We start from the raw sequence: 26,038 nt of genomic DNA on the forward strand, positions 1-26,038 counted from the left end.
TGCCTTTTGTCATAAGCCTTACGTGGTCAGGACACGGCTCCCCACTCTGCTCACGGAGCGTTCCACCTGCTCCCAGCATTGTCAGAAATGGAAGAAAACGTGCTCTCTGAGCTGACGTTCTTGGCTCTTCCAGATGAAGCCCTGCTCCCCAGGGTGTCTGGGAGGAGGGCAGTGGGGGGACCTTGATGCCCGCGTGGTTGGGGAGGGGGCTTCCGATGGGAGGAGCGGCCGCCATGGCCTGGGTGCCCTGTTCCAAGGGGCAGGCAGGGAGAAGAGGGGGCCACGCTGGGGTTTCCTCCGTCTGAGATGCACCCACAGACTCCGTGGGCAGCGCTGCTGTTCTTGTGTTTGGGGGGGTGTCCTCAGGTGGCATTTCCGTCCCACGTTGGCCATTTGTTTCTTTGTTGGTGGATGCACTCGGAGTTGAGCCCTTAGACTAGAAGCCCTCCCTGCCCCCGGCTCTTGGCCCAGTTGAGACTTGTTTGGGTAAAGATTTCTCTGGTCTTGAGGGCACGGGGAGGGGGAAGGGTAAGCTGGGACAAAGTGAGAGAGTGGCATGGACATATAGGCACTACCAAATGTAAAATAGGTAGCTAGTGGGAAGCAGCTGCATAGCACAGGGAGATCAGCTCGGTGCTTTGTGACCACCTAGAGGGGTGGGATAGGGAGGGTGGAAGGGAGATGCAAGAGGGAGGAGATATGGGGATGTATGTATATGTATAGCTGATTCACTTTGTTATACAGCAGAAACTAACACACCACTGTAAAGCAATTATACTCCAATAGAGATGTTAAAAAAAATAAAAGTAAAACAATGAAGACCAAAAAAAAAAAAAAAAGAGATTTCTCTGGTCAAAGAAGTCAGGGAAAGCCTGTACCTCATACTCACTGGTTGGAAATTCACAGTACAGATGACCATGTTAAAGGCCCTGGGAAGTCCTGCAGTAAAAAAGGAAGGAAAGAAGGAGGGAAGGAAGGAAGGAAGGAAAACATTTTAACTTACTGGTTTCTAAACTTTTTTGCCCACAGAACCCCCTTTGTACCTAACATCTGTGAACATCCTGTGGAGCTAATATTTGATGATGGTCATTTGGGAAATGTTTGGTCCACACAGTGGCAAACTCCATAAGGCAGAGTTGGGGGTCAGCATGTGCTATGGGTTGAATTGTGTCTCCTCAAAATTCAGATGTTGACTCCTAACCCCCATACCTCAGAATGCGACCTCATCTGGAAATAAGGTTGCGTAGATGTAATTAGTTAAGGTGGAGGGTGGGCCCTCATCCAGTTAAGACTGTGTCCTTATGAAAAGGGGAAATTTGGGCAGAGACACACAGGGAGAATGCCATGTGAACATGAAGGCAGATCTGGGGGTGATGCTTCTACAAGCCAAGGAGCCCCAGGGATCACCAGCAAAACCCCAGAAGCTGGAGAGAGGCCTGGGACAGTGTCTCCCTCACAGCCTCAGAAGGAACCGACCCTGCCAGCACGTTGGTCTTGGACTTCTGGCCTCCAGAACTGTGGGACGATCTCTGTTGTTTCAGCTGCTCAGCCCATGTACTGTGTTGTGGTGGCCCCAGTACCCTAGCACAGCATGGATGACTTATGACTTGAATTTATGGCCCAGGCTCAGAGGTCGGGGCCGGGGAGCTGCCAGGATTCCAAGGAAGGACCTTGGAAAGGCCAGGGTCGGACTTTGGGGAAGTGGCAAGAGCTGGCGTTTTCATCGCTGGTGTGGTTGTAAATCACCCAGCGATTGTGCCTTTGGAAATAAACTCTACAGAAATAACCGAGATGTTTACGGCAGGCATTTACAAGCAGGGAAATTGGAAATACCCCAAATGCCTGCCAATCAAGGAAGCACTCGGCTACCCATGGAAGGAACGTTCTCTACAGTGAAGATGACAAGTATGCGATCTAGGTCAGAGAGTGGGAATTGCGTGTGAAGTGATGTTAAATATAAGAGGCCAAACACAAAGCAGGAACTCACGCACTGATAAAAGGCATGCCAGGATGCTGCAGAGACCACAGGGATTAAATGTTGTCCAGTGTCGGTCTCTAGTCTGTCTACTTCAGGCCCTGTTCTGGAACCCAGGACGTTCTGGGTCCTGGGCAGGAGTGGGACGCGGTCCCCTGAGCTCTGTGTGCCGTCCTGTTGGTGGATGCTGGGCATCCCTCATGGGCCTGCGCTCTGGACATCGCTCTTGTACTGGGACCTCATGCTCCTGCCCAGCGTGGCACGTGCTTGCCCAGATCCCCAGCACACTCCCCTCACCGGCTCTAACCCCGAGGCCGGGGAGCCTGGGGAGGGTCCCATGCCCTCCTGGTGTCCCCGGACGGCGTCCACCAGTGAAGCAGTATGTAGCTGCCAGATCGTGCCGTGGAAGAGTCGTTCACAGGGTGGGAAAGTAGTGAGAGGGAAAAGCAGAATGGAAACGGCAAGAGGCTCCTGAGTGTTGAAGAGGAAAGCCTTCCTGTGGTGTAGACCTCACTGGAGACACATCAGAACATCGTGGGACGCCAGCAACGGGTTACAGAGATGGAGGCGGTTTCTACTCGCTCTATTGAAACCACTTGTTTACTCCATTTTCTGCTGCGAGCAGGGATTCTGTTTTTAAAATTGTTATTATAAGCAAGAAAAAAAAACCCCACAACAACCTCATGTAGAAGTTCCTATTTTCTACCAAATTGCTTAGGTCCAGATTAAAAATATAAAGGCACCTCCCCCATCATTTTAATCGAAGGTAGAAAAAAAATTTTTGCTAACACACAAATAAGCAGCAGCTTGATTTAGTTTAAATCCACAAATCCAAGCAAGCGAAGGGCCTGGTGTGGTGAGCGAGCGTGTCTGCTGGGCTGTCCTCCCCGCTACCCCGCTACCCGCCCCCGAGCGCTGGCCCAGACCCTCCTCAGCCGAGCCCACTTGGGGCGGCCCAGGCTGGGCAGAATGGAGGTACACGGCCTCAGGCTGGTTCAGAACATCCATGTGTTAATTAACGCGGTAAATAAAACTGTCGGACCAGCCAAGTGCCTCTGCTGCCTGCTCCGCCAGTTCCAGAAAGATCTTCTTGTGTGGATCTGCCTGGGGAGTCGGGGGCCAGGAGGGCTGTTTTCACTGAGCGGGCACCCCTGCGCTCAACCTGTGTGGGAGCCTTTACAAAACAGATGAACGAGGCTTTGGTCCTTTTCTTTCCCTCAGGACTCCTGGCTGCTTTTGGCTCTAAAGGTTAAGAAGGCCGTGGACGGGTCTGAGCCGCGGGCCCTTGGCTCTGGGGCCGTGGACGGGTCTGAGCCGCGGGCCCTTGGCTCTGGCTGGCTGTCAGGAATTCCCGCTCCCGAGCATCTGAGTTAGCAGAGTGTGGACGGGATCTCCCGGGTTGTTTGGCCACCGGGTGTGTCTGCCGCTGGGCTGTGCAAACAGCTCGCAGCCCTGGTGGCAGGCAGGCAGGTGCCTGCGAGGCCGGGACTGGGAGGAGAGAGCCCGAGTCGGGTGCAGGGCTGGAGCCAGGGATGGGGGCGGTGGAGAGGAGCTGCCACGTCCCTGGAATGTCTACTGGGAGGGATGCACTGCAAGCGCGGAGCGGCCGCTGAGAAGCAGAGGTAGGGGCTCCCCGGGTTACACGATTCTGACGCCCGCTCCGTGCCAGGACCTCTGCACGTGCTGCGTGTGACGCTCATGCGGAAGCCCTGCAGCCCCAGGACCAGGATGCAGGGTCCCGAGAACAGCATCCACGGTCAGCGCTTCCGTGTTCTATTCTGCAGTCCCCACCACGGGGACAGGGCGAGACCGGAACCTCCCGCCCCATCAGCCTCTCCCACCAACGCCAGCTCGGCTCAGCGGGCAGCGGGCAGAGGGCAGGCTGGGCAGCTGGGCTCGGCCAACAGAGCAGGGAGGGGACAGGTCCCCAAAGCAGGCGTAGTGGGGGCCTCCGTGCGGGCTGCAGGTAATCAATGTCAGGGGCAAGTTCCAGGTGGCAGCGGGTGGGCGGGTGGGTGGGCACGGGGGCAGCTCAGAGGCATGGCCCCAGGTTGGACGGGGAGCAAAGAGAGAGTAAAGGGGACGGGGAGCCACTGGCTGGCTCACTGCGTCTGCCCGGTGTGCAGGGGCCAGTCACCCCTTTCGCTGGCGAGAGACTGACCCTCGAGTGCCACCGTGGGTCCACGCGGCCACAGCAGTGCTGGGCGCCCACCTGCAGCAGACCAGACCCCAGGCAGCTCTGGAGTTAACTTCCCCCTCTCTCTGGCCGGCCTCTCTGGTGTTGTGGTCCCACAGTAGACAGGAGAGAGCTTTCTGATCCGCCAGCCAGCAAGGACTGAAAGAGTATTTTCTTCCTTTCATTAGCTTTACCTGATTTTTAAAAGCCCCATGACATGCTTGGTGCCCGGGAGCCTCCTCCTCTGAACACGTTATTCAGACCACTCTAAACTCGAGTGCAGCAGGATGTGCCACACCGGGCATCGTGCGGCGACCTCGAGGTTCAGGGGGTCCCCCCACCAGGCCCACCCTCTTCCCCACTCTCCTCCCTGACCTTCACCCGCACCCAGACCCCCACTTCCTGGCCTCTCCCCCGCCAGCTGCGCTGGGTGGCCTTGCTCCAGGTGGCCTTCCTGACCCTGCAGCCGGCCACCACCCGCCACGCCGTTCGTGGACGGTCGGAGTGCCGGGCAGCGCAGGCAGGGCCCACCTGGATGCAGTCCACTGTCGGCCCTGTCTGTGCTTCTGCATCTTCATCGCAGCCTATCTGTGGGTACGGTGGGGAGCCTCCTGCTTTGATCGGGGGCCCCATGGCCTCCGCTCCATAGGAGACATCCCCCCACCTACAGACGCTCCCACCCTTCCACAGATGTCCCCCACTCATCCAGGGAAGCCTCGGGAGGTGACCCTCTCCTGCTGGCCTGCGGTCCACAGTCTGCCCCATCCCGGGCTCTCCCTGTCCTTCCAGAAGGCTGCCCCTTCTTGTCCCGCTGGCCTGACACGTGCTGAGGTCCAGCATCTCCACTCTCCACAGTTGACTGGTGGTGCTTGTAGGTCAGTCCTTACTCTCTTATCACAGTCTGGACACTGTGCCTGACCCCAGCATCCCTGATTGCATGTGGCGAGCCACAGCGTAGGGCCAGAAACGGACAGATGAATAATTATAATAAAGTGGGCAAAGTGAGCCGAGACACGTGCAGCGTCTGGCGTCCAGAGGAGACCAAGCTGACTTCCTGTGGGAGCTGGGAAAGATTTCTGAGAGGAGGTATTGAATTGAGTCTTGAAGGATGCGAAGGAGTTTGCCTGGTGGCCGTGGGGATGCGCTTAGGATACAGACCTGGGCCCTTTGTCTGTGTTGTTGTCTCAGTGACTGTAAGTTTCCGGGGGGCAGATGCTGTGAGTTCTGAGGGAAGGTGGTCACAGTGGCCTCACTGTTGTCTGTGATGTTCAAGGTGTCGGGGGCCCCCAGCCCATGGCCCGCACGGCACGTGCTTTTCGGCACGCTGGCACTTCTGGGGGGCTTCCCTGTGATCGGCCTCGACTATCTAGCAGAGTGGCCAGGAAGGGGGCGGATGCCGGGGGTGGGGGTGGGAGGAGACTGGGGGATGGTAGTGACCGAGAGGCTGGCTTCAAGGATGGAAGAGGGGAGCCGAGGGGCTGCCCGAGGGGCAGTGGTCATCGGGGGCCGAGCCTCTTCCCTGCACTCTCCCTCCGGGTAGTTAAGTCACGGAGAGCCCTCTAACTCGTGAGCTTCCCCAGGCGCCTGGCCAAGCTTTCCTGGCGACTTCCACGTGTCTGCAGCTGGGAGACTGAGCTCTGAGGGCTCCCCAGGGGCCCGGCTGCTCCTGCCTGCTTCCGGCCCAGCCTCACCCCAGGCCGGCCCAGGTTCCCCCTCATAGCTGACGGGCATTGGAGTGCAGGTGCCCCGTGGCAGACCAGGGTGGGCTGGCCGGGCCCGGGGGTCGGGCAGCTCTTTCTAGAACTTCTCTTCAGGCCGGGCAGCAGGGGCAGGAGAAGCCCTACCCCAGAGGGACTTCCAGAGGTGCCCTCCCCCGCACCCGGCAGGCAGGACTCCGGGAGAGGAAGGCCTGCGTCCAAGAGCAGGCCCTGTGCCAGCCTGAGTGCTACCTACGAGCGCCATTGTTGAGCGCTTGCTGGACGCCGGGGGCTGTGCCTGCCGCCTTGCTGGTTTCCTCCAGCGTCTGGCTCCTGCCCGCTTGGCGCTGCCCTCATCACCAACCCAGAGCCTTCTGCGGAGGAGAGAGCAGGGTCGGAACTGCAAGATGTGGGGCAGTGGGGCAGCCTGTCCAGGGTCGTCCATCTGGCTGTCGGCTCTCGTTCACTTTATTTACGCGCATCCTGCCGTGCGCCAGGGAGGATTCCCGGCTCCCTGTCGCTTAGGCCTGTACTTACCCTGGCGGGACAGCAGCCGGTGGACAGGCTGTGTGGGTCCCTTCCCCCCTCCAGGGACGAGCTCACCTTAGGGCCCCTTGGTGCCTCGCCTGGCGCCCACCATGCTGGAAGCAGCCCTCTGGCTGTTTGGAACTTCCAGCATCGTGGGGTCGGATTCTGGCATAGGAAGCTCTATCCCAAGGAGGCTTGTGAGCCAGAGCTTGGTTGTCCGTGCCCTTTGGGGGCCAGAGCTCGAAGGGTGGCGGCTCAGCCCTGTACGTGTGATACCCTCCGCCCTCCTGGGCAGGAAGCGGATTCGAAGACCAGGGGTGGGCTGGGCTGGGCTGGTGAGGATGAGGCCAGTGCAGCCTCGGGCGGACAGCCACGTGGGAGCCTTGCTGAGCCCTCGCAGTGGCTCTGAGAGCCTTTCCTGCTCCTTAGATGGATGGGGAAACTGAGGCTCATAGGGTGCAACCCGGTGCGGAGCAGGATTTGAACCCAGACCTGCTCGAAGCCTGTGGCCTTTCCCCCTCACCACACTCTCTCCCAAGCTAGTCTCACCGGTCCAAAAAAAAAAAAAAAAAAAAAAAAAAAAGTCATCCTTTCTTTACTTTTTTTTCTTAAAATAAAAAAATAATAATATTTTGAGAACGTAACCCATGCACATAGTGAGAAAATCACACAGGACAGAGGATGTAGAGTGAATTGTGTGCCCCCCGCCTGACCCCTGGCTCCCCGTCCCGCAGAGGCAGCCGCTGCCCAGTTCCCTGGCTGATTTTGGAAAAGCAAAGATATAGCTCTGAGCACAGCTAGGGATCATAAAGACCTGGGTTGTTAAGAAAATGTTCAAATAGATTTAGTGTAATTTTTATTTTTTTCCAAGGAAGTGAATAGTCTGTCTTAATGAAGTTTTAATCTCAAACAGGATTAGAGCAAAAAAGCGTTCTTTGTTTAAGACGCTGCTTTCCTGTGGCCCAGAGTCCGGGTTCGGGCAGCTGGTGGGCTTCTCAGGCTGCGTGGGAGGCAGGGCTCTGGGGTGGCGGTATGAAGGGGGTCGGGGGGAGGCTGTGCCTGCAGGGCCTCTGGGGAGGGAAGGCGGGGGAGGGGCGTGCGGTCGGGGTGTCCCCAGCCCCCCTGGCCCCATGCGCTCAGCCTCCTGTGGCCTTTGTGCCCACCTCTCCCTGGCGGCCTCCGGTCTGGACCCTTCCCAAGACATTTCCCGTTCCGGCTGTGTCTCATACGTGCTGTGTCTAATGTTCTTCGAAGATGATCTCAAATCAAATTAAACCGACGGTGGTGACAAGTTGAATACCGTGGAGGACCTTCTGATGGGCCCCAGGCTCCCTCCGGCCTGTGCCCCATGCCTGCCCTGGACTCACATGGGCCTGTTCTCTGGGCTCTGGCTTGCCGTGCTGCCTCCTACAAACCTTCCTCCTCTCAAGGGTCACTGTTTCGGGGCCACATGCAGGATGTCTCGATGGCCTTGGCGGTGGTCACCCACTCTCCTGGGTTCCCTTCTCTTGGCTCTCCAGGCTGGTCCCCTCTCCTCTCAGAAGCACTAATGCTGTGGGCGTGTAAATGTCTCCTCTGCTATGGGACTCTGCAACCTCTGCTGTAACTTGGGGCAGTGTTGGTGGAGGATCTGGGGGAGGGGGCCTTTGCCTCCAGCTTTGCAGCTTAATTATGCGATGCTTCTCCCTCCCTCCAGAACCTTCACCGAGTCCCCGCAGGCTGCACCAACCTATTCCGCTGTCTGGAGCCGGGCCAGGGTTCACTGCTCTGGGGGGACTCGCTGGGTCTCATAGGCCTGGGCATAGAGCGAGGGAGGACGCTTGCCCAGAGGCCCTCGGTCCAGCTGGCGCATGAGGATGCCCAGGCGGGGGGTCTCGCAGGAGCTGGGTGTGCCGGTCGGCTGGGCTCTGCCAGCTGCCGGGAAAGGGGCCCCTGCCGGGCTGGCACTGGACGGGGTGGGCTGGGAGTCGTTTGGGGGAGGGGCGCCCCTTCCTCGCACAGAGGCTGGGCCTCATGACCGGGTGCTGGGTGTTCACCGGGGGATTAATGGGCTCCCTGCCTCTGTTTCCCATTTCTCCCCCAGGGGGGCTTTCTCTGTGGTCCGACGCTGTGTCAAGCTCTGCACCGGCCATGAGTATGCAGCCAAGATCATCAACACCAAGAAGCTATCCGCCAGAGGTAGGGAATGGCTGTGCTGGCTGGCGTGGGCCGGGGGCCGGGGCTGGAGCCCATGCTGAGGGATAGGGCTCGGCCTGTGGCTCACAGCGGGGCACAGATGGAGCGGGATTCGTGGCCGCAGTGGGACGTGAACGGTGCCCGTGGCCGAATGGGGCCGGGAGGGAGAGGCACCCGCACACCCTCACATCTGGAATTGCACAGTCGCTCTGGTTTGGGGGCTCGCGGAGCCCCTGCCTCACCTCCCCAGGGCTGGACGGGGAGAGGTGTGCGGCCAGGTGGCTGAAGTGATCAGGTAAGGTCGTCTGCCCAAGAACTGTGGGCCAGAGGGGGACTCGGTGACCTGAAGACTTTGGGTGACAGGGCAATGCTTGAGGGGCGGCATGAACGGCACGTTTCCTAACTCAGCCCCCGCCGGTCTTCCGGACTCAGGGATGCACGTGGGGGCTCATCTGCCTAGGCTGGGGAGGGCTCGGGGGTCTGCAGGGGTGGGCGTGGTGCTGGCCCCGGGGCATGTGGCCTCACCCCATCCCGCACCGTCCAGAGCCCTTGCTGGGGGACAGCCCGTTCTGGGCAGACGGACAGACCCCTGCCCTCGTGGGATCCAGTGGAGTTCCACGTGGTGGGGATGAGGCGGGACATCGGGGCAGGGGATGACATGGGGCGACAAGGCCAAGGTGGAGGGTGCCGCTCTGAGCAGGTGATGTCAGAGCACAGAACCGAGGGGACAGGGGGCCGGGGGCCAGGCAGGGGGTCTGGTGGGGCCTCCAGCGTGGGTGTGGAGGCGTGGGCCGTCCCAGTGAGGTAGCAGCACCACTGCCGCCCCCTGTGCTGGGGGGAGCCCACGGATCTCCAGCCCCCAGCTCAGAAACGAGGGGCTGGGTGACCCCCTTGGCAGAGGGAGCTAAGCTAAGCCCCTGGCCTGATGGTCTCCCACCTCCAGGCACACCCATGACCCCACTTAGCATCCAGACACAAATGTGAGCCAACAGAGAGGCTCTTTCTCTGCAAAGAGGCCCTGACCGTAGGCAGTCCTGGCCCGAATCCCTCCCCGAGGCTGGTGCTGAGAACGCCTCCGTCTGTAGGGTCTGCAGTTTCCAGCCCGGCGGCCTGTGTGGGCAGGCGGCTGAGCCCGCTGTGCGGTTCGCTGAGCTGCGTGTAGGTGTTGTTTGGGCGCCTGCTGTGTACCAGGCCTTCGGGGCTGAGTGTTTCCAGGGGCGGGCGCTGCTGTCCCAGCCTAGCCGAGGGGCTGGTTGTGCTCGGGTGATGAGGATGACACAGGGCCCCACAGAGACAAGAGTCTGCGAGCCAGACAGCCCTGGGGCGTGTGTGTTGGGAAAGCTCAGATCCCGCAGCTAAACTGTGATCATAATAATAATGCACAAGCTAATATTTACCGAGCGTTTGCTGTACGCATGGTGCCGCCAGATGCAGGACAGCTTCTGTGTTCCCTGACACTGGATGGGCGGCACTGGTGAGCCACCAGTGTCATGTTTTCGGGGGGATGTGTCCGCATATGTGGAGTTTCTAAAGCAGGAGGAACATTCCGCTTCATTCCATAGGCTGGTGCCAGGCCACAGGAGGAGAGAGAGCCCACCTTCAGAGGTCCCGTGGACTAATGAGGGACACCCTCACTCACCCACCAGCTTTACCTAGCCTCTCCCAGTCAGTGCCCAGCACTGAGGACGGGGTGATGAGCGAACACACCCAAACAAGCCACTACAGCCCCATTCGAGGGGTGGGAGCACAGGGGACAGAACAGGGAGGTTGGATGGGTCTTGAAGGATGAATAGGAGTTTGTGAAACTCAGGCAGAAAACCACCTGGGTATGTTTCCATGAAATCACGCAGCTCCTTTCAAGGAACCTCACGCTCCCCTGTTTCTACCCTCAAAGTGTTCTATAAATCGGGAGGATCAAGGGCAGTGGAAGTCTGAAATGCCCTGCGTGCTCCACAATTACCACCTGCTCTTTCTTCCGCCGCTGCAGTAGCAGGCCTGCTGCCCACTTCCTGAGAGCCAGCCTGCTTTCTGCCATTGAGTCCCGGAGGCTGGGCCCCCGGAGACCCCTGCTAAGGGCGCCTCCGCGGAGCTGTGCAGACCTGAGGCTCCGTCAGCCCTGCGCCTGGCCTCCGTCTCCTTCCTGGCTGGGCGCAGCCTGGGTGGGATGGTGGCAGGCGGCGCCGCCAGCCAGGACTGGTCTGGAATCGAAGCAGCCAGCCCTTGTCTGTTGTCACCTTCCCTTGGGACCACTTTCCGGGCCAGGGAAGCCAGGACACCCCCTGCTTTGCCTCTACTCTTGGGCCCCTGCATTGCCCAGGTCTGTGGACGTCTTGGGCATCTTTTCCCCCTGTTTACCTCATTATTATGGAAAATTTCAAACATCCCCAAATATAGAAAAAATGATAGAAGGAGCCCCCAGCTTCGACACAACAGTTTTCATCTCCCAGGCAATTTTGTTTTCAACTGTAACCCTCTGCATCTCCCACCCCTGCCCATATATCTTGCAGCAGATCCCAGACCGGCCGCCATTTCACCCATAGTGTTCAGCATGTTTCTGTAACGGAAAAGGATTCGGAAAACAACTGGCCACCTCCCTATACAGGGACCCAGGGATCTTCTGATCCTCTCCAGCCCCTTTTGGGGCTTTCCGAGCTGAGTGGGCAGCGGAAGGGGTGAGGGGAGAGGGTCTTGGGCCCCCGACGCTCATCTTTACGCTGAGTGTGGGCCAGCAATGGGGCAACCAGGCTGCTGGGTTTGGTCTCGTCGCCACACGGCCCTGACCACCTCGCTGTATGACCCTGGCCGTGTTACTTAGCCACCCTGTACCTTAGTTTCCCCAGCCGTAAAATTGGGATAAATCTGCTACCTCCCTCAGAGGGGCATTGTGAGGGTGAGAGAAGAACTAAGGTGCTTGGAAGGAGCAGGCTGAGTGTGGTGCTGCCAGGGCACCCGCTGCCTTCTTCCCCATTTCTTGCCAGACTATCCTGCCCAGCCTGCAGGCTCCAGGACTCCTCCTCCAGGAAGCCTCCCTGGGTCCTCCCATACAGCTTGGAAACCCCCAGGTCCCGAAGCAGTCACCTTAGGCATTTCGTCATTGATCACTTGCTCCTTGAGGGCAAATGCAGTGGGTTCATCTCGGCGCCTTCCCAGCTCCCAGCCCAGAGCCTGGGAAAACACACGTAGGAACATCCCACCCTCTCCTTACCACCCTTTGGGGGCTGGCTCCATAAAACCCAAAGTTCTTATCTGGCCTGACACTCAGCCTTCGGCCCTGTCTTCTCCTTCCCTCCCAGCAGCTCTGCTCAGGCACTTGGTCTTTTCTGGTTCTGTACACCCCAGGGCCTTTGCACCTGCCTTCTCTCTGGAAATGCTTAACTCCTGTTGATGACACTTCCTCAGAGGGGTTTCCCCTGAGCCTCCAGTGGGAATCTGGGACCTAAGCACCCTGTTTTTATTTTATGGCTGTCTCTCCCACGAGACTGCCAGGACTTCATCTGTTTCATTCACCACTGTGTCTTCCACACCCTGCTCAGGCCCTGACAGGTGGTGAGCTCTCCATGTTTTTGAATGAATGAATGAATGTTTTGAGTGAATGGATTTTGAATGAGCAGATGGGTAGTCTGTGCTGGAGTGAGGTTAGTCTCCCAGGTGTGAAGTTGGGATAGGGACTGGGTCGAGTGAGGTCTAGAAGAGGGTTTGCTGCAGGGTCGGGTTTGCAGGGGAGGCCCCTGGTCACTGAGCACCTGAGCATTTGGGAGGTCCAAGTTCAGGAGAAGTTCCGTGGTGAAGCCTGAGGGTGGTCGGGAAGCAGGGAGGGGAGGCCTGGAGCCCACCGCTCCTCCCTGAATCCTGGTGATCACCGTGCAGCCTGCACCTGTGTTCTGCAGGGTCAGACATGCTCCCAGCAGAGAGTCCTGATGCCAGACCGGTTCCCTTCCCGGAAAGGCCATTTCAGAGATGCTTGCCCCACCTGTTGTGCTGGAAGGTGCGGGTGGAGGGGAGCGGCCCATGGCTGGGGAGGAGGATGCCAGGCAAGTGCCCTAGAAAGAGGGAGAGTGAGGAAGTGGAGACTGGACCCAGAGGCCAGAGGGGAGGCCCCACTTGTGCCGGCTTCATATTCAGTGCAGTGTGGAGTGGGCTCGCTCAGCCCTGCGGGGAGGGTGTCCACTCCTGGGCTGAGGAGACAGGCTTAGTCCTTCAAGGCCTCCAATGGTAGAGCAGCAGGAGGAGGATGCTGGTGCTGGACGCAGAAAAACTGTCCCACCCGGTAACTGGCAGTTCCTGGGGCCACGAGGACACTGCAGATTATACCCAGCTTGTGCCAATGGCAGTAAGAGTTAGATTTTTTAAGTTTAATACTTAATTAAATAGAGGATTGTGAGGCATTCAGAGTCTGTGAATGTACTGAATAATGAGAAATTATTAAACTACTGTTAACAAAATCAGTTAGAGGAAAATTAATTGACGGGGTGGGGGGATAAGGAGACCATCAGGCGTATGAGTCTTAAAAAGATTTCCTGTTGTTCCTGCGTCCCCCTCCCCCTCCCCTCGCTCACTGTCCGCACTAAGTGGCTGTTTTTGGGGCTGGTTCGTTGGCCGTTCTTGGGGCTGGTTCGTTGGCCTTTGGAGGGAGCCCCATGCACTGAGCTCCATTAGCACTTACTGGCCCCCAGCGTCCAGGGAGCAGGTGTTCCAGAAATGACCCCGGTCTGCGGCTGAACTCGGGGGAAGGACCCTGCACAGGAACGAGGGCTTCGGCATTTATGGTGTCCTGACCCTCAGCAGCAGTTTTCACGAGGTCGGTGGTGGGTGCCCCATTCCACAGACGAGGAAACCAAATCCCACAGAAGCAGAGACTTGCTCAGGATCCCACAGCCGTAATGAGCAGAGCCTGGGACACAGGCGGCTCTAGATTTCACCCAGCTGCGGAGGACCCAGGGTGGATCAGGTGTGGGGCTGACCTCACAGGTAGAGCTGACCTCACAGGTGTGGGGCTGACCTCACAGGTAGAGCTGACCTCACAGGTGGGGGGCTGACCTCACAGGTAGGGGCCTGATCTCACAGGTGGGGGTCTGATTTCAAAGGTGGGGGGCTGACCTCACAGGTATGGGGCTGATCTCACAGGTAGGGGGCTGATCTCAAAGGTGGGGGGCTGACCTCACAGGTGGGAGGCTGACCTCACAGGTATGGGGCTGACCTCACAGGTAGGGGGCTGATCTCAAAGGTGGGGGGCTGACCTCACAGGTGGGAGGCTGACCTAACAGGTGGGGCTGACCTCATAGGTGAGAGGCTGACCTCAGGTAGGGGCCTGATCTCACAGGTGGGGGTCTGATTTCAAAGGTGGGGGGCTGACCTCACAGGTAGGGGCCTGATCTCACAGGTGGGGGTCTGATTTCAAAGGCAGGGGGCTGACCTCACAGGTGGGGGGGCTGACCTCACAGGTGGGAGGCTGATTTCATAGGTGGGGCTCACGGCACGGGTGAGGGGCTCAGCGCACAGGTGAGGAGACAGGCCACCGACGATGAGATCTGGGGCTCACTTCTGAGCCTCCTCCCGCCCCCAGGCTGATGCCCAGTTTACCCCCAGCTACCTTCGCCTGGGGCCACCCCCTCCGCAGGGCCTGTGTGGCCCCTTCTGCCTTGGGAGGCACCCCTGCCGGAGCTGGGACAGGGAGGAGCTGTCTGGCCTCTAGGGGCCCTGGGGCTGAGCCTGCACCCCGGCCAAACCCGCCCGGAACCCTTCGCCCAGCAGGAACCGGGGGCTCTCCTGCTGCAGCCGGCGCTGCCGCTTTCCTGTCGGCCCCCCGCGACCCACAAACGCGAAGACGACCGAGTCAGAGGATAACGGGCGCCGGGGAATCCGCGGAACCGGGTTACCGGAGGACGCGGCGCCGCATTGCAGGGTCGGCTGAGCATGCGCCTCGGGCGCTGGGCTCCCCTCCCCTATCCCCCCTCGGGCACCCCTCCCCAACCTGGGCACCCCTCCCGCCTATTCTGCGGCCCCGCCCCTGCCCCTCCCTGGCAGCTCCCAGCGCCCCAGGGGCGGAGTCAGGGCCTCGCTGTATAATGTCCCAATTTTAGATAAACAATATTTTTTTTAGAATAAGTATGTCCCAAACCCCCAGCCAGCTTTTGGTCGACGCTGCTCTCGAATCGGGGCTCCAGGGGACCCTGGGCAGTGGGAGGGGTCTTCCTAGGGACCCAGAGGGTGGGTGGAGTAGGAGAGTCCCTTCCTTTGCCCCGGGATCAGTCTTTAACTGGACACACCCATCCCTCCCGGGTTCTGTTGCCAGGACTTGGGTTTTTGCGGAGTTGGGGGCACCACCTGTAGGTGGGGAGGGAGTAAGAAGAAAAGTTGGGGGCTCTTGTGGGCGAGGGGGACCCCCCCCCCAGTCCCATGCCAGGGGGAGGATGGGGGAGCAATGAGGGAACCGGCTGCGGTGGCCAGATTTAGAAGTAATTTGAATTTCAGATAGGCCGTGACAAATATTTGAAAACAAATATGTCCCAAACTGCATGGGACATACTTGTATTAGAAAATTATTTGTTTATCTGAATTTGGGACATACTTACATTAAAAAAAACTTGTTGCTTACCTGAAATTCAGATTTAACTGGTCATTTTGTGTTTTATCAGGCAATGCCAAACAGAGTCGTTGAGAGAAGAGGTCTTTGTCATTAATTCATTAATCAAATAGGCTAAGTCAAAACTTCCCCAAACTGGGGTGAAGGCAGGAGAGGAGAAGAAAAGGGGTGGAGGCCAGGCTGTGTGGGCAGGGGTCCTGGTGGACACCCCCGCCGTGTGCTTGGTGGCCTCACCTGTGAGGAGGAGAGTGTGGCAGCTCCGTGGCCCTGTTCACTGGTGCTGGGGTGTGTCTGTTTCTGGGGCACGGCTGCCTCTGTGAACCCTGAGTCCCACGGGCTTGGGGGGCCTGAGACCGGTGCTCCGTGAACTCAGGCCACAGCAGTGCCCACCCCATTGAGCTGTAGAGGGTCAAGAGGGGGTGGGGAGGTGGCAGCGCCTAAAAGGTGGACTGGTCCAGGGTTACTGGGAGGAAATCTCCACGAACTCCTGGGCCCTCGTGGGGTTGTTTTATCAGCCATTCCTGTCATTCCCCAGATCTGGAGGGGTCCTTACCGGCAGCCCTGTGCACCCCACATGCACCAAGGGCCCCCCTGGAGGTGAGCGTAGGGTCAGAGGGGCAGCCGCAGGTTTGAGGACCGCAGCCTCCTGGCCCCCGCCCTCTTGCTCAGCACGGCAGCCCCCGGCTCCCAGCAGGCTGGCTCTCTGTCTCCGCACAGCCTGTCTCCCAGCTCCGGGGTGGGTGGGGCGGGGCGGGGTGCAGGGGCCTCTTGGTCTCCCTCCCTTGCGAACAGTAGGTCCCTAATGAACATGATGAAGGGGTGGGGGGAGCAGAGCGCTTTCAACTCAAGAACTGAGCTGGAGGAGGGGACCGTTGGGAGGCAGTGGTCTGGGCCACCAGTAACTGCAGATGGCAGGAGGAGGCTGGTGGGAGGGAGGCGTCCCAGAGGCCTTGCTGAGTCTGAGTAGGACCCTGACAGAATAAGCCCTGCACCCTCTGGGGGCCATGCCCTAGCCTGGAAAGCACGCCGCACTGTGGCAGTGTCACGGGTGCTATCTTGGGGTGGGCTGTGATGAGACCCTACCCCCGGCGTAGGACCTATTGCACTGGGGCTGGGGAAGGAAGCAGGAAAGGAGGAGGCCACTGGTGGGCTCCTGCTGTCACCATGCCCTACTGCACTGGAGGGTGATGCTGTCCCATTTTACAGTTGACGAAACTGAAGACTCGAGAGGATAGTCATTTTTATTCACATCACCTCCTTTTTGCCTATTAGTCAGTGTGGGAGCCCGCCCTAGGGTCGTGGGCATGACCAAACACAGGATGGGGACCCCGGACAGCTGAGATGGACAGCAGTCTGTATCACACAGGCTCAGAGCCCGGGGAGGGCACTGCACGTCACGCAGGCCACTTCGGGTGCCCTCGGGGCAAAGTGAGCAGCGGACTGAGGGAGGCAGGCTTCGTGGTGACCAGAGAGTGGAGTGCCCCTGGCTCCCCCGGCGGGATGTGGTTGCTTGTTTGAATAATTCCTTGCTGGCAGGGGACCGAGGCCACCACTTGGGGATAGGTCTGCTCTGCTCCTGGTCTGCCTGGGAGGAGGGCCACTTGGCTGGGTGAGCGGGCTGGGGAGCCTACAGCTAGGCCATTCGGGCCCTCCCGGTTTCACCGGACATCAGGGCAGCACATCACACGGGGCCTCAGTTTCAGGCCTTACATCATGAAATGCCACATCTGTTTCGAAGCTGAGCTGTGCCCCGTGTTGGGTGATGATGGCTCTGAGCCTGAAAAGGACGACTCTTCCCATGGAGGAGCAGCTGAAAGGCCACAGGGACCGCAGAGTGAGGGCTCTGGGGACCACGTGGCCAGCTGGCAGCCCAGAGGCCTCAGCGCTGTGGTGTGGGGAGCGGCAGGTCGCTGGCCCAGCTCCCATGCACCTGGCGGCTTGTCGTGCCCCTCGAGAGCCCTTTCTTTGTCCCACCGAGGCAGTGGCAGCTGCAGGACCCACACAGGTGCCCTCCCTGGGCTGTGTGGCCGCCGGGTGACGTTGGTGTGATCATTGCTGGTTGCGTGCCGCCTTTTAAAAAACAAAACACATACAAGAAGCTACCATGGGAGCCGCTCTTTTCATAGTCATGGCTTTGCCAGTGCCCTCCAGGGGCTGAAGCGTGACTAGAGCTTCCTGGGGACCCCAGTGCTGGATGCAGAGCAGGATGGGATGCCCCCAGGGCCCTAGATGCTCCCTGGGTGAGCAGGCTGGGGTCAAGCATGTTAGCCCGTTGAAGGCTTGAGAAGCCCCAGGAGAGAGACCGTAGGATGGCTGAGGCCTCCACGCCAGCCCCCCTGGCTGGTGGCCCAGCTCCGATGCCCTACCCCACGGCCTTCCTGTGCCCCGTCCTCCATCTGGAAGTTGGAGGCGATGTTAATAACAGCCCTACTTTGCGGGGAGCCCTGGGCAGGTTCTGGGGCCTGTGAAGAGCCCAAGAGCAAGCAGCAGAGGCTAATCCGAGGCGACCCGCAGACGCTCTCGTGCTGTGGAGCAGGGGAACGACCAGCATCTCAGGGCAACGCTCCCCCGTGACCTTCCTCCAGCTCCTGAACCGGCTTGCACCCCTTGACAGTGACCGGATGGTCAGGCCCTGCTGCAGGACCCTGCACTGCCCCTGGGGTGTCGCTCCCACATGTGCCAGCCCCGTGAGCCCTGTCAGGAGGCGAGAGCCACCGAGACCCCGGCTTGGTGACATCCTTCCCGTAAGTCCTGTCTTCCCCTGCAGTCTGTCCGTTCTGCACCCAGAAAGGGGATGAAGCTGAGGTCGGAGCCTCCAGGGTCAGCAGGTGCTGGTGCTTACACTTGAACTGGCCTCTGTCTGCCCTGGTCCACCCACCCCCAGTCCTGCTCACCCCCTTCCTGGGACCCTGAGGGCAGGACTGTAGGCGGTAGGGCGAGGTGCGCAGGCTGGAGGGTGCCGTGGGTTCTGTTGTGGACTCCGCTGGGTGCTGTGAATGTCCAGGATGTTCTATCAGAGTCTGACTCGGCAGCTTGGAACCACAAGAGCCTCCGGCCCGTGTTCCCGTGCTCTGTTCCTCTGGACTCTGAAAACTTTGGGACACGTTGAGTTAAGGAGTTGATGCTGGACGGTGAATAGCATGAGCCCACATGAAGTGGGATGTGGATATCCGTGAGCCTCCGAAGATTCTAGAAAGCTCTCTGTGCCATCCGATGGCGTAGGCGGTGGAGACGGGTGGGAAGGAGAGGAGGGAACCCCGAATGACGCATCCCGGGGCCCAGTGGCGTGGGTCACCTGGGGACAACGGGTCCTTGCCCTGGTCCAACGCAGCCGCGGACCCCCACCTCCCTTTGGAAGAATAGAAGCCCCTGGAGAGGAGACAACTGCTGGGGTCCTGAGTGTCGTGTTGGACGGAGGCTGGAGGAGGGAAGCAAGAAAAGCAGCAAGGATGACAGGCCAGGTGCCCAGCTCTGTGGGCAGGCAGCGGGGAGGGGCCGGCAGCTGGGGTTTCCTCTCTTCCGTGGCCTCTCCCTGGGAACACCCCCCAACCCTTTTCACACACGGGAAACAGACTCAGAGAACAAGGCTTGGTCCCGTTCAGGGCCCTGTGTCCAGTGTCCCTGTGGCCACCGAGCCCGGCCTATGGGCGAGCCTGCCACGCCCCAGCTTGACGATGTTGGTTTGGGTTCACTGCTGGTTCAGCCTGGATGGAACGGGAGCCTGGGCAGCCCCCCACCCTGTGGAGGCAACAGCTGGACAACCAGATGGGACGTGGGAGCTGCCCCCGGCCCTGCAGGCTACGTCTGTCCTCGGACCTCCTGAGGTGGGCAGCGTGGGCATCTGATTGCCCCCCCCCGGGGGAGGGGCGGCACTGTCTCTGCTGGTGCAGGACCCCTGGCTTTGGTCACACCCACCCGGGTGAGGACAGGCGAGGCAGCCAAGGGCAGGGGCTGCTGCCTGAACTCCCCGCGGCCGCCGTCCTCCAGCCGCACCCGCACCCGCACGCTGCATGTTCAGGCAGGTGATTCTGTAGACATGTCACCCTCGGGGGCCTGGCCACACGCACACTCCCACACCCCACAGTCTGAGGGCCGGCCGGCCCTGTCCACCCCTTCCCTGTGGGCATCCTTCTCCCCTGGGGCCTTGGCCACAAGGGAATGGATGGTGACCCCGCGGCGGGGGCCTGACCCCAACCTGACGCTCAGATCCCTGCTGACTCGGTGTCCAGGAGCTGCTGAGTTTGGCGGAGTGTCCTGGGCAGCAGCCACGGTGGCCCACGATCTCCAGCCGGTTCCCTGACATGTCCCAGCCTCCCATGTCCCAGGCCAGGACCCCAGCAGAGCCCTCTGCCATCCCCTCGTCCCCAGCTCTCCCTGGCCAGGTCGTCCTCCAGCCAATGTGGGCAGGGGGGGAACTGCAGAAGCCCGCGGAGACCCTTGTGCAGGTGGGGTCTCCCCAGTGAACACAGCCCGCCCGGCCCCAGGGGCTAGGGGGGTCCAGTAGGCATCGGGGAGGAGAGAGTGTCCCTGAACCCCTCCACGTGCCAGGCGGTGTGGGCTTTCCACGCGGGGTTTCATGTTTGGTCCAGCCTGAACTGTCCTTACTGCTGACTTCCCGGGACGTGGCCGCACTTGTCCTAGGCCGAGCCCCGGGGAGAGGGAGGCAGCCCCTCCTCACGGCCGGGCCTCCTGTCTTCCCCCCGCCGCCCCGTCCTTCCTGTTGCCCGTGCCCGGCGCCTCGCGGGTGTCCTTCTGCCGGTGACAGCACTGCTGCTGCTCCTGGCAGCGGGCGAGGGGCCAGGCGCCCACCCACGTCCCTCCTGTTGCCCTTCTGCTGGCTCCTCTCACCCCCCAACCGCCCCGCTCTGCTGTGAGTCACCCACAGCCGGGCAGCAGGTGGCGGCTGGGAAGGCGGCCGTCACTGGGGGGCTGTGAGGGAGGCCACCAGCCTCGGGTCCAGTCCTGGCCTCAGGACTCTGAGCTCCTCTGGGTGCCTGTTTCTCGACCGTGTGCCCCACCCTGCAGGGTGCAGCAGGGCCCGCGATCGTCCTCTCCCACCTCCAAGGGCTGCATCTCCCCCCCTGCCCTCAGCAGCTACCTCTTCATTCTTGACTCAGCTCGGGCTGCCCCCACCTGGGGGTCCCTGCCTGGGGGACCCTGCCTGGGAGGACCCGCCCTGTTGATGAGTTAGTTCGGGGCGGGGAAGAGCTGGTTTGAGTCTCTCTGTGCCGTTCCACAGGGAGTTATTGAAGTCAAAGTTAATGCTTACAGTGAGTGGACAGCGCCCCCCTGTGGTCACGTTTGGCAGCACCTGTCTCTTCCTGCCCCTTGGGGTCCCCTGACCCATTCCCTTCGCGGTGGTGGGTGCCAGCCACGGCACAGTGACAGCCCCAAGAGGGCCCCTCCCCGCCTCCTAGGGGTTCCTGGGGGCCCCTGGGGTCTGGGAACTGCCATCCTGTGTGGGGTGTGCACCCAGCGTGAGGCGTGCAGGGCTGCACGGGGTCACCTCCCTTCCCGGGTCACCCGGCGCCACCCCTCGGGGACCCCCAGAGTGCAGGGTAGGCCTGCACAGAGATCAAGGCAGAATCAACCAGAAGCTTCCAGGTCCCGCGTTGCTGGGGCACGGGCTACAGAGCTGAGGGTATGGAGCCTCAGGGGCTGTGACAGGAGCTCAGGCAGGTGACAGCTGGTGATGGCAGGTCCAGTGTAGCTGGTGTCTTTGAGTAAAGTGCTTTTTGTTTTGTTTGATAAGCGCTTTTATAGAGTATAAGTGAATGCTGTGTTTTATCGGTGGGGTGTTTCTCTGCTAGGAGAAATAAATAGCTTGTTTCTGCCTCTGCCGACCCCTTCGCGGGAGCAGGTGTAAGTGTCGCGTGCACGTCAGGTTGCCCCAGACGCAACAAGACAGTCACTTTTTGGCTACAGGCCCGCAGGCACTTAGGCTGGTCTCCATGTGGGGTGCGGATCCGTAAGGCCCCCGAGCATTTAAGAGATGGCTGAACTCAGGAGTTCCCTAGAGCTTCACATCAGAGGGGGTGTGAGAACCGAGTCTGTGCCCCCATGAATGGCAAGCTCCTCCAAAACCCCACTCCGGTGTCCCCCGTTGAGTCTCCTTCAGGCAGCACCATCCCCCGCACCCCGCGTCTGCTGTCCTCAGGGCTCATGGCACTGCTGCACCTGCTCCTTGGGACCCAGGACCGGTGTCCCCTGGGTCCCCAGGACACGGTCAGTGCTGGCCTTGGGTCCGTGGCGGGGAGGAGGGCGGAGAGGTCTCGCCGTGACAGGGTGGGGTTCTGGAGGCTGGCGGGGAGTTTAGCTTGTGCCCTCATTCCCTGGCTCCCCGTTTTTCCATGTCCTATTTCAGAGGTCACCCTCAGACCCCAGAGGCAGGGCACGTGAGGGGTGATGCAGGGACCGACCCTGGAAAGGGGGCCCAACGCCCTCTGGGGACAGGATGTGTGGCGGTGTCAGTGGGGTGGATTCTCGGGGCTCACTTGTCCTTGCTTTCAAACCTGCACAGGCATGGCACACATTCCGAGACACGTACCAATGCTCCATAACAAAACGCCAGCCGACGTGGTAGCAGGGCCACGAGCAGCAGGTGCCTGGGCCTCAGGGCAACTCCGGGCACCCGGACCCTCAGGGCACCAGGCCACAGCCCTGGGAGGGCCCTTTCGAGCCTCTTGGCTGGGCTCAAGGCACCGTGGCCTCCACAGCCCTGGCAGGTGCCTGGTTGGCCCCTCCTGGGGTCACCCGCTGCCTGCGCATCACTGCAGTGGGCACGGCAGGGTCTGGCTGCTCAGGAAGACTCTTGGGACCTCCCTCAGGAGGGGGTACCGGGCTGGGGTGCCCGGGGTACTGATGGGTCCTGGGTGGGATGGGCAGCCTTTTGACTGCGTTCTCTCCACGGGCCTGCTTGGTGGTCACTGCCGTGGTCTTCCGAGTCCAGGCAGGTCCCTGGGGCCAGGGCCCCGGGAAGGAGGGAGACTGGCAGGGATGAGCGGGTGCGGCAGTTCTGAGAGGTCACAGAGCTTGCTCAGGGCTGCTGGCCGGTCCCACGTGCTGCTGCCCGCCGGGGGACGCGGTGGGGTGGAGGTGTCCTCCCAGGTTCCCACTGGTGGTGTAGAGCCAAGACACACTTCTTGCCAACCGGACTGGGTTAAATTAAACCCACCATGTCTATGGTGGGTTTTATGATGTTCCTTTGGACATTCAGAGATGATGCCTCAACTTTGTAGAAAGAAAATCATAGGATGCGGGCAGAGTTAGGATGCTGGGTTCTTCCTCACATGGCCACGTGCCGGGCCCGAGATGGGCCTCCTGGGCCGGAGAAGGGCAGCCTCCTCCTCCAGCCCCTTCTTGTGGCTTCTGGTTCCCACCTGAGGTCATGGAATATCAGCTTAGATTTTTAATTCCAGGGCAAATGTTACCATAGCGGGTTTTATGACACACCCTCATCATATTTACCCAGTGGCTTTGTGCTCTCTGGAGACAGGAACAAACTTCTAAAAAAAAAACCAATATTTTTCCTTATGATAAAAGTAACACAAGATTGTTGTCCAAGTTGGGGAAAAAATATAAAGAATAAAAGTTACCCGTAATTCTGCCACCCAGAGTGAAGCAATTACTATCTTGATGTGATGTACACACTTGGACTCTTACCAGCTTGGACCACGTGTTGTGATGCAGAGTTTCAGAGCTGCTCTCTGGCTGAGTACTGCTGGGCCCAATACGGAAAGGGGACAGCCGGGAGCGTCAGTGACCTGCGTGGCCACGGGGTGGACACCAGCACCTGGGCTGGGCAGCCTGGTGTCTCTTCTTTTTTTTTTTTTTAACATCTTTATTGGGGTGTAATTGCTTTGCAATGTTGTGTTAGTTTCTGGTGTATAACAAAGTGAATCAGCTATACATATATCCCCATATCTCTTCCATCTTGAGTCTCCCTCCCTCCCACCCTCCCTATCCCACCCCTCTAGGTGGTCACAAAGCACCGAGCTGATCTCCCTGTGCTATGCGGCTGCTTCCCACTAGCTATCTATTTTACATTTGGTAATGTATATATGTCAATGCTGCTCTCTCAATTCATCCCAGCTTACCCTTCCCCCTCCCCGTGTCCTCAAGTCCATTCTCTACGTCTGCGTCTTTATTCCTGTCCTGCCCCTAGGTTCTTCAGAACCATTTTTATTTTTAGATTCCATATATATGTGTTAGCATACAGTATTTGTTTTTCTCTTTCTGACTTACTTCACTCTGTATGACAGACTCTAGGTCCATCCACCTCACTACAAATAGTTCAATTTCATTTTTTTTATGGCTGAGTAATGGTGTCTCTTCTTGACCCCAAACAAATAATTTATCCCCCCAAACATGCCTCGGAGTAGGTCCAGATTTTTTGGATGAGGCTCTCTGTCCTTGGTGACAAGATTCAGTAAAAAGATATAGTTGTTTGTTATCTGCTTCCCAAAGATGGAGTCCCACATGGATTTTTCTCCTGGTTTTTATTTATGACTGCAATCAGGCAGTTTTTCCAGAGAAAACTACCCCTGCTTCCACCGCCTTATAGCCTCCTGTCTCTCTCTGACCTCAGCCTTGCTCTGGCCCCATCCACATGAGGGTAAGCTGCTCAGGTACCATCCACATCAGGAGGAATCCTCTCTGACATTATGGGGACAGGAACAAAATTGGAATGTAGACTGTGGGTTAGATTGAGTATCGTATCTGCACTGGATTTAGTGAGTGGGGTAACTGCCCCGAGATTATGTAAGAGAACGTCCTTGTGCTTACGAAACACACCGAGTGTTACCTGGTAAAAGGACACTAAATGCGGGGCTTACTTTCACATGCTTCAGAGGAGGTAAGTGTATGTATAGGAAGGACAGAGATTATACAGAAGTGCGGTCCAATAGTACTTTGTACTATTCTTGCAACTTTAAGTTTGAAAAATGTTCAGAATAATAAATGTAAAAAAAAAAAACACTATGAAAGAACAAAACAACCCACGAACCCACCACCGTGCCCATCCAGCCCTCCTAATTCCACCCTGCGAGCGAGCTGCGGTCCTGGATGTTGCGAGAACCGTTCCCCTGCTTTCCTCTAGAGTGGGCCTCACGTATATGGAAAACCATCCGCCCCCCACCTGGTTATGCTTAGTGTGGCCTGTTTTTGAGCTTCATGCAGACGGAAAAGTGAAAGCCACCCCGCTTGTGTTCTTTCGCGGCCACTTTCCACTTATCCCTCCTAATGGTGACTCTTGGGCTGCATCTCGCCTGCTGATGCTGTAGCTGCCCCGCCCACCCTTCCCTCCCCACCCCCCACCCCCGGCAGGATGGGCCACAAGAGTGCTTGCTGCGTTGGGTGTGGAGGTGAAGGTGCGAGGGTCTGTCCCGAACGCCCAGCCCCTGCCCTGCGGTTCTGCCAGAGCCCTCCCAGGGCCAAGGGGCCTGGCGAGACAGATGGGAGCCGGGTGGGCAGCTCAGGAAGGCGTTAGTATCTCCGGGAGGCTTGAGTGCCCATCCTGAGAGGAGGGAGAGCCAGCTGGTGTTCCCAGAGAGATTCCTGTCTACAGGCATGACTTTCCCGTTCAGGAGAGGCACACGTGTGTTTACAGGTATGTCCGTGTTCAGGACTGTCCTGATTCTCCCAGCCTCTGTCACATGGCCCAGGGAGAGCTGACCACACGCTAGCCAGCGGGCTCCCTTCCTGCAGGAGGACCTGTCGGTGGCTGGGTCCTTTTCCCCCAGGCAGAGGCAGGGATGGGCTGGCAGGTCTGGGGAGGCCTACCGAGTGGCTTTACTGCTTCTGAGGACATTTTGTAATTAGCACATTAATTGTGTCCCGCTAGTCAGGGCTGTCAGGAGTTCCCTGGTGAATCAGGCGGTCCTGTGGTCTTGTCTGGTGTATTAATGTCCTCCCCAGGCCCCTGCAGTGAAGGGCTCAGTGCAAGCAGGGGCGGGGGGTGGTCCCAGGCCCCGGGCACCCCCTCCCCAGCCACTTCCCGCCCTGGAGCAGCTGCCATCCTGAATCCCCACCTTTCTTCACCGTCCGGCCACCCGTGTGCCCAGCGCCGTGCGTGTTGGCCTCCATGTGAAGGAAGCGCGGTTTGGGTCTTCCTCTGTGAGCGGCTTTTTCCACGCGGCCTCACGTTGGGAGGTTGGGGTGATGTGCACACGTTGATGGGTGTATTCTTTTGTGTGATTTATTTCTGCCTTCTCCGCTCAGTGGAAATGTGTTTTTTTCAGTTTTTTACTGTGACAATCTCCATCAGCTTTTAAAATCCTCCTGGCACCTCTGTTTGAAAGATAAAATTTCTGGCTGATAAGTCGCTCGGTCCTTGGGGGGGGCTGGCCTCTGGAACTGAGGTCCTGTGCCTCTTGGGGCTGGGAGGAGGGACACAGGGCTGGAGGGAGGAAGGGCAGTTTCGGGATACCTGGGGTGACTTCTCTCTGAGGCTTTGACTCTTCTTCCTGCTGACGTTGCAATAAACACCAGAGCCCGGCAAAATTCAGGCGTGTGTTTTGTAGGTTTGTGCGTAGGGGTAGGGGTCAGGTCGAGCATCCTTTGCTGGGCTGTCCAGCCAGAGGCCGGCCCAGGCCCATGCTGACCCGCACGCTGGTTGGACGCCCCCAGCGGGCCGACAGCACTGCTCTGCCAGCCCCTCAACCGCCTCTGAAGAACAAATTAGGCCTCAGCAGAAAGCTCTGCAGAGTCTGGAATTAGGCCAAATTAGTGAAGGATTAAATTGGTGCTGTCCGTTCTGTTGCTGATAGATGGCATCTTCTCTTCCTGAATCACCTGGGGAAACTTTGGGCCCCGAGTGAGCCCCACTCCCGTCTCCCGTGGACCTCTCATTCCAGGCACTGGGCAGCCTCTTCCAGCCCAATGCTGCCAGCCAGGGGTCGGGATGG

General features: G+C 59.1%; 1 protein-coding gene across 16 annotated transcripts in view; it reads left to right on the forward strand.

Annotated features, from left to right (window-relative positions):
* The window catches only part of CAMK2B (calcium/calmodulin dependent protein kinase II beta), a 95,251-nt gene that overhangs the window by 26,209 nt on the left and 43,004 nt on the right, over positions 1–26,038 (forward strand). For all 16 annotated transcript variants that reach the window (XM_082472567.1, XM_082472574.1, XM_082472572.1 and 13 more), the window contains exon 2: positions 8,460–8,554. In XM_082472567.1, coding sequence (XP_082328693.1) covers positions 8,460–8,554 — 95 coding nt within the window. The remainder of the gene's footprint in view (positions 1–8,459; positions 8,555–26,038) is intronic.

This window comes from Balaenoptera physalus (genome assembly GCF_965194825.1).
Source record: "Balaenoptera physalus genome assembly, chromosome: 8".
Taxonomy (NCBI): domain Eukaryota; kingdom Metazoa; phylum Chordata; class Mammalia; order Artiodactyla; family Balaenopteridae; genus Balaenoptera; species Balaenoptera physalus.